This window comes from Hibiscus syriacus, unplaced genomic scaffold (genome assembly GCF_006381635.1).
Source record: "Hibiscus syriacus cultivar Baekdansim isolate YM2019G1 unplaced genomic scaffold, ASM638163v2 tig00117034_pilon, whole genome shotgun sequence".
Classification (NCBI taxonomy): Eukaryota; Viridiplantae; Streptophyta; class Magnoliopsida; order Malvales; family Malvaceae; genus Hibiscus; species Hibiscus syriacus.
This window is the reverse complement of record NW_024063533.1, coordinates 2,092,152-2,100,674: the sequence shown is the minus strand read 5'-3', so window position 1 is coordinate 2,100,674 and position 8,523 is coordinate 2,092,152. Positions and strand designations below refer to the sequence as shown.

Below are 8,523 nucleotides of genomic sequence, written 5' to 3'. Positions count from 1 at the left end.
TTAAATAATTTAATTAGCCATTATATTTTTTATGTAATTATGAAAACTAAAAAAATTCAATAGAAAATTATAGAAATTTGATTTGAAATTAAAAATATTAGTATAAAAGAATGAAATAGTAAATTATTGAAAATTTGACTAAAAGTATATACTATCCTTAGAACAAAATTATCATGATTTTATAGATTGCCAATTATTTGACTTAAGTAATTAAACTATTATTTAACAAATATTTTTTTTTGAAATAGGGTACTTTGTATTAAAGAGAGTAACAAAGTACACCACCTCAAGGCCCTCATTAAAAAACTTCTCTACTCCTAAATGGAGGAAAAAAAGTGTACCTTGGGTGGTAGAGAACAAATACACATAGAATAATAACATTATTCAGCCCATACCCACACCTTACCACAATCACCAAACCAACACATAATAAAGCTAACACAGACAACCAACAATAAGAAAAGAGGGCACACTGCGAAATACGTATACAACAAAACCAGATGAATGAACCTAGCACCGAATGGGCCAACAACAACACCCTGAACTTGATCGAAGGCACATCACTAAGAAAATGATACTCACTCACACTTCCTCGAAAAACAGTATGGGCACTACAAAAAAATACCAGTTATATTGATGCTAACATCTACCCACTGAATAGTGGCCCAACATAAAACAGTATGGGCACACTAATAAACTATCTCCACACTACCTTAATACCCGCAAAAGGTCATAGCACCAAACAACACACCTCAACTTAGTGCTTCCACGAAGCAAACTTCAGAAAAGCTACCTCGAAGCTAGCAAAAGCAAGAGAATCCTCATGCAACCTAGAAAGCAACCCATCACCGACACCAGCTGAGATCACCGCTCCACCGCCAGCCCAAGAGCCATCAAAGCACAATCTATCTTCATCAAGAACATCCGAAAGAAAAATAAAGGAAAAGACCCTACCCTTAATGGTAACCAAGCAAATCTCATGGACCAACCGAAGCCCACTGCACTACCAGACGAAATCTGGCATCAGCAGAACGGATTCTAGAACTTGTAACTTCATGGCTTGAAAAACATAACCCCTCAAGAACCCTACATTGTTGATTCGCTGAAACATAACACCAAAGCACAAGGCTAACCACCTACTCAAGTACAGGCCACTGGACACTACCACCAACCATCCAGAACACGGTGAGATGAAGAGCTCTACCAGAAAATTGCTTGGCAACCGATAAAACTTGAGCCACTGAAAACAGACTAACACGGAAATAAACCTACTAATCCTACAGAAAAAAAAACTTAGAACTAAACTGCTCCAGCTCCACTTAAACACCACTAAGCATCCTCAAGACCAAAGCCTTAACCCTCCTCAACCCCTGATAGTCACGCACCAACCTAAAAAAAATTCTGGATAAGCAAAACTTGAGAACACAATAACATTTGTGAATCCAACCCTAGATGCTACTCGGCTACTCTTCTATAGAAAAAAACACACACAGAACCTCACCATAGTGACCCTCAATCTGCCAAGAACCTTACCCAAGCAAGGAGAATGAAAGATTAGCCACAAACACCAAAGCAGAAACCGAAGGAGGACCTAAATACTCTCACTCATACATAATATTCTAAACGGACAATAGACTGTAACACTATGGCATTAACACAAACATGTATAATGTCAAAGAATATAAGCCATGTATAGCATCCGCTATCAATCTCAGCTGTGAATTTGTCTTTCTTGTCGATATATAAACCATGTACAGACGTATAATTTTATGTTAGATGAGATGAACTTATAAAATTTTAAAAAATGAAAATAAATAGAAAATATAAAAAAAACTAAAATTTAAAAAAATTAAATTTTTAAGAAGGCAACCTCACCTACCTGTTCCTCTCGATCCATCCCTATTTAAAATTTTTCATGTTATCTATCATATCTAAAGTTCGATTGATGCCATTAAAATCTGATTCTTCCTCTGGAAATGAGGGTAGGACACATAACAATCTCCCATGCTCATCCTTTGATAAATCATCGGTTGTCTTCAGCTTTAAACATTGGAGTATCTTTCTCTCTTATATTTAAGGTGTTTATGGAGTAGGAAAGATCTGTTACTCGAATTTGAAAAAATTATTTTATGGTATATTTCCATCAAGTTATCAATAGTCCCAACCAATTAAAAAAAATTCACATCAATATTTATTTCTATGTCATATCAATTAATTAAAACACTTCCCAAAAGAAAATCTGTCAAATTTACCCGCACTCATTGACTTTCCTTGCTCAAATATCCATTGCCTTGGTAATAATTCTTTCTTTAAAAATTTCCCTTTTTGTTCAGCTTTGTTTTGCATCTAATTTCTTTTAATGATTCTAGACCCCCAAAAGCAAAAGGCAGTGAAATTGTAGACGTGAGAATGGTAATCCAAATAGGCTGCACTTGACGAAGGAGCTAACTCAAATCCAAAAAGCTAGCTGAGTTTTGCCAGATCCCGGGACTACTTGAAAACGTCCCTCAACTTCTCTAGATATGTAGCAGCAGCGGTGGATGCAACAAAAGCAGATTCGACTTCTACTTGTGATGCTTCAAGAAATAATTTAGGTGGTGAAAGTTTAAATATCAAATGAGAGTGTTCATTTGGATTTTATCTTTGTATCCTTTAGAGTTGAAAGTAGAAGTCATCATGGCCGTAATGTTGATAATGAGAATGACAAAGATAAGAGTATTTTCCTTTGTAATTGGGGTCAACAAGAACATTAAGAAGAATAGTTCAAATTTTGTGTCTTTTGTAGATGTGAACCAAAGAAGAATCATGTCAATAGAAAGGTTCATTCTGTATTGACTTCAACTTTAGGAAGAGGTAATTCTATTAATTTAACTAAATGAGGGAATGTCTTTGTTGGTTCAACTTTTAGTCCAACATGCTTCTACTTTAGTAATAAAATGCAATAGTGGTAAATTGATATAGATATTAGTGCTTCGAATTGGATAATATATTAATCGGTTTGTATCTCATATGTCACATCATATTTATTTTTTTTGTTTGATTTTCACTGCAGTTAAAGTTAGTTGTCGTTTGTATTTTTCGTGTTATCTTAAGTTCTAAAAATGTGCCATTTTTTTGCTTGCTTCCAAGTTGTGATATTTTATTTAGTATTTGTGCTGCACAAAATATACAGTAACTATCATTTCATGTTTCTTTTTTGGGTTTGTTGAAGCATATAGCTTTCATGATAATAGGTAGCTTTTGAAGCTAAATTCATTCTTTGTTTTCATGCATCTGCACCATTTTCTAGTACAATTAAATTAAATGAGAGAATACTAACAAATTGTTAGTCTAGTGGGATGAGACACTAGATTTCTTAAACAAAGTCGGGAGTTTAAACCTTGACGTTTGCGAATAGAGCAAACTGGGTTACAGAGTTATCCTCACATCTGTAATACCCGATCTAAATTAATCGATTAGTAGATTGAAAAGAATATAAAATACAAATAATGATAACGCGATAACCCTTCATATATATATATATATAACACCACATAATACTTATTTATGACCTTCGGGTCACCATTTTCACGTCTGCAATTTCACTGCTTTTTGCTTTTTGGGTCTAGAATTAGTAAAAGAAAATAGATGCAAACAAAAAAAGGGAATTCTTTTAAAGAAAGAATTATTACAAAGATAATGGATATTGAAAAAGGAAAGTCAACGAATGCAAGTAAATTTGACAGATCTTCTTTGAGATGTATTTTAATTAATTGATATTATTATGTGTAAATTTGGGAATTTGATTGGCACAAGTATTTTATATTAATTTTTAAGTTATTCCATATATTCTGTGGGTCCTTGAAGGATCATGTCCTTATAAACATGTTTGAATATCTGTTGAAGAAAGAGTATTTAAAATGGAAAGCTGGAGTAGTATTTAACATGTCATGATTTTCATGCAGACATTATTTAATATTGACCTGAACCATTGAAACTGTTCTTTCTGTTAAAAAATGGAGGGCGTAAGAAGGAATATTGAAATCTGTTAAAAAAGAAATGACCGGAGAGTAATATAGGTATTTATTTCCCATTCGTTTGAGGAACAGACTCACGTAATGCAACCAACAAACCATGTACTGTGAAAGTTTTGGTTTTTTCGTATGTTTTTTTATTTTGTTAAATGTATTGGTAACTCACTGAGTTCTTCGATTTCATTGATTGTAGAACTTGTTGAGCTCTTATTCATTCTCAGTTATGCTGTATTTGCTACTTGCATTTTTTGGCTTTCTGGTAGATAAACAAAATCACAATGCCTATAAGATAAAAGCCAATGTTTGACATACCGTAATTCTTTTATAATTATATAGAAAATTATATAATACAAAAGTTGTGTAAACTTGAATTTAAACAAACTTGTCTATTTTAAGGTTTAAAGTATAAGGTTGTAGGGCTTACAAATTATAGTTTAGGGTTCGAGTCTATAATATATAATTTAGAGATTTAAACTTAATGCTGACCGCCTCAGCTTTGGCTAACCATCAAGATTCTTAAAGGACATCCGCTTGATCAATCTGTTCTGAGGTGAATAGTGGTTTATACAAAAAAAAAATCAGATTTTAACCCATGAAATATGCTCTGAAGCATTGATATCATGAAACAGAGTTGAACAGATTTATATATAACAGGGTTTTAAATAGCGTTCGCGGTCACATTTTCGGTCGCATCGCGTTTATCGCGGTTGCGGAAATAACGGATGCCATCGCGTTCACTGCGGGTGTCGCGGTCGTGAATTTTTTAAAATTTTGCACAACTTATCTTAAAACATAATAAAAATAATTATAATTATAAATAATCATTTTTAAAGATTTTTAAAATTTTTTCTAATCGAAATTAACATATATATAATATAGTTTAACCAAATAGAAGACTTTAAAAATACGATGATAGGATAAGATAATTAATTAACGATGACATTGTGAATACATTATTATTTAAAACAAATAATACTATCAACATATGAAAATCTAATAAATTAAAATTGATAAAAATAAGTTTTGCTATAACTATGAGATAAGAAATTATTTACCATTTATCAAAAAGTTATCCTTCACTGAAAAACTCAAGAATAATGTATATATATCTCAAATGTAAGCAAAAAGAACAACACATATCTCATGCGATAATTAAAGTAAGAAAACAATCTTCATTAAAGCAAAAGCATAAAAGTACGATGTACAATAATTAAAACAACACATACCTCATGTAACATAACTATGTTAAGATGTACAATACTTAAAACAACACATACCTCGTGCAAGCAACCTAACTATGTCAAGATGTTCAACAATCTTCATTATGGATGTCTCTCTTTTAATCTAAAACCAATCAAACAACGTAAATTAAAATCCAAAAAATGCTAACTAATTAAATGTCATAGAAACATAGATTCTTTTGGTAGGCCAAACATACCTTAGAAATGGGGTGGTAACAGTTTCACCAATTAGTGGAATAACGAGGAAGATCAGATCCTTCACCTTCACTTTGAGAGTGATCTCCACTTGATCTCTGTGGTCTTTGTCCAAAAATATATCCAAAAAATGTAACATTTTCACCTTGATTTTCAAATAATTGAGATGGAGGATATACTTGAGGAGGAGGATACATGTGAAGTGGAGGTGGGTGATACATTGGTGGCGGAGGGTACATTTGAGGCTGATATGGCACACCATAATTAGGATATGGTGGATAAAAACCATGTGGAGGTTTAAAATATGAAGATTGTCCCTGTGGATAAAAACCATGAGTGCTAGTAGATGAATTGTTATACCCAGGGAAGTCGATCTTCTACCGGAAGAAGAACCTTCAGAAGTATGTTTTCTGGTGTCTTTCCCTTTTCCTTTTGATCGAGCTCTTGGTTCATTTCTTTCTCTACTAGATGAAGCACGAAAATGTCCACTACCTGTATAAACATATTCTTCTCCATACCGATCAGAAGATCTAAATTCAGCTCCATCACCACTATGTCTATCATCGTCATCAATTGGATTTAAACCACCACCATCTGGCCCATCACCACTTTGACTTGGTGTTGCACTAGAGCTTGAATGAGATAAATTTTGTTGTTGAGATTGATCATCAACATTCATTTCATCATCTGAGGTATCCACAGCAACACACCAGCATTTTCACCATCTAATAATGGATTCTCTTTCTCTTGAAGCCATTCTAACAGTGAATCAACATCTTCAAAGATGTTATCAAGGCTTATAGGATTGTAACTAGCGTTTATATCATCAATACTCATTCTTTTTTGATGCCTTATTTTAAGTCTCATATTATAATAGGTAAACACTAGTTTCTCAAGTTTTTTGTACTTCAACCTGTTTCTTGCTTTGGTGTGAATATAGCTGAATGTGCTCCAATTTCGTTCACAATTTGATGCAGAAGTTGTTTGACTAAGCACTTTAGTTGCTAATCGTTGTAATTCAGGAGTACATGTGCCATATATCATCCACCACTCAGCTGCATAATATTATTTAAATTTCAAACTAACATCAAAATGTACAAATATAATTAAATAATATAAAGTAAATAATATAATTAACTATTTACCTGGATTCATTTGATTCCAAGCTCTTTGTGCCTGTGGAGTACCAAATGTCTAGTGTTTACTTCGAAATAGTAACAACTTCATAAATAAAAGTTTAAGTTAAAATGAGAAAAAAATATTTCAATTTCAAATTATTTAACTAAGTTACAAATAATAGTACTTGAATGAATCTAACCTGATTAACCATTCTGATTTGATTATCAATAGAAGGTTCTAATCTTTCAATCATTGATCTTGTTCCTTCTAATGTTTCTGCTAATACATTCTCATAATGCTCCACCCCAAATTGAAATTGAGGATTGAAAAAATAAGCTAATCATAATTTATGCTCAAATGATAATAATATAAATTATAAAACTTAAAATAAAAAATAAAAAATAACTCTTAATTATATGATATATTTTATCTTACCAGCTGAATGCAAGTCGGAATGCATAAAATTCCATCTATTATCAATAATTCTTTCAAACTCGATGGAATATCGACAATTTTCCTTAATTGCTCGTTTAGCTCTATCAATGGCCTCATAAATAAAACCAATTGTTGGTTTTTCATCACCGTCAATAAGCCTTAGCACTTTGACTAGGAGTTCGTAAACTTTTATGATATCAACGGATTTTTTCCAAAAATCTTTTCCCAAAACAATTTTTTTGGCTTCATAAGCAGGCCCTGATTTTTGTTGTCCCCATTTTGATTCTCTGAATTCCTAAATTTTAATAAGAAAAAAATCAATAACATAATTTAACTTATTTAAAAATTGGAACTAATAAAATCATTAAATATTGTTATATTTGAGTAATCAGTAAATGTATTAACTAATTATAAAATACTGACCTTTGACTTAAACATCTCTCTCAAACCTTGTTTTTGCCTTGTTATCTCCTCAAGCTGTATGAAATGAGTAGCGAATCGAGTAAGAGCAGGGCGAAGAATTTGCTTACCGTGAGTATACTTCTTCATCAAATCAACGGTCCAAATGTGATTATATATGAAGCATATCACTTTCTTCGCTTCCTCTAACACTTTTGCTACACTAGACTTTTTTCCAATATCCTCAAGACATAAATCTAAGCAGTGAGCTGCACATGAGGTCCAATAAAGATGGTTTCTTTTCAACATTAATCTTTTCCCAGCGGCTTTCATTGCTGCCTCATTGTCGGTCACTATTTGGATAATGTATTCTTCCCCAATTTCTTCAACAACTTTGTCTAACAAATTATAGTAGAATTCAGCATCTCTACTACGAACGCTCGAGACATCCACAGATTTCCAAAATACGGTTCCTTTACTACAATAAACAAGGAATTTGATGATGTGCATTTGATTTAAACTATTGGTCCAACCATCACACATCAGAGTTGCACCCAGTTGTTTCCAATGCGTCTTCAGTTCATTTACCCATTCACGAACTTGTTCATACTCCGATGTCAAATACACATCTGAAATCTCATAAGGTGTTGGGAGCTTTATACCTTTTCCAACTTCCATTGATACTTGAATTAAGTTATACAACCAAGGCGAGCTTGCTAATCGAAAAGGAAGGCGATCGTATATTATAAATTTCGAGACCGCTTCACCCATCTTTTTACGCAATGTCTTTAAAATAGACTCGCTAACCTTTGGTTATCTTGAGCTTTTGCTCTTAACCAATTCAGGTATAGATCCCCTTAAACTAAAATCAACTATTTCTTCACGATATCTTCCACGTGATCCAAGAGAAGAAGATCACCCTTCTTCATAAATGTTATCCCAACCACCTGTACTCCATCTGAATTCTTCTCTTCTATGCCATTCGTGTTGTGATTGAATACTTTCTTGAGTGGCTTGTCTCATAGCAGAAACATCATCTACGAATTCATCCTCTTCTTCCCTTAATTGTGATAAGAATTCATTTGTTCTCCCTTTTTTGTCCATTTTCTTTTCCTTGGCTT

At 32.8% G+C, this 8,523-nt stretch overlaps 1 protein-coding gene across 1 annotated transcript; it reads right to left on the bottom strand.

Moving 5' to 3' along the window:
- Nucleotides 1–6,124: 6,124 nt before the first annotated feature.
- Nucleotides 6,125–8,080, bottom strand: LOC120196874. The gene is made up of 5 exons (XM_039198565.1): nt 7,427–8,080; nt 7,004–7,298; nt 6,768–6,904; nt 6,595–6,625; nt 6,125–6,504 (listed from the first exon to the last, which is right to left on the bottom strand). The coding sequence occupies exons 1-5, from the start codon at nt 8,078–8,080 to the stop codon at nt 6,125–6,127; spliced, it is 1,497 nt and encodes a 498-aa protein (XP_039054496.1).
- Between the last annotated feature and the right edge of the window lie 443 nt (nt 8,081–8,523).

What these genes read in the sequence shown, in the direction of transcription:
- LOC120196874 (XM_039198565.1), bottom strand. Translation starts at nt 8,080, where the DNA reads ATGGAAGTTGGAAAAGGTATAAAGCTCCCAACACCTTATGAGATTTCA. An exon ending in GAGAGATGTTTAAGTCAAAG is followed by an intron (nt 7,299 to 7,426) that starts GTCAGTATTTTA and finishes ATTAAAATTTAG; the next exon opens with GAATTCAGAGAATCAAAATG. An exon ending in AAATCAGAATGGTTAATCAG is followed by an intron (nt 6,626 to 6,767) that starts GTTAGATTCATT and finishes GGTACTCCACAG; the next exon opens with GCACAAAGAGCTTGGAATCA.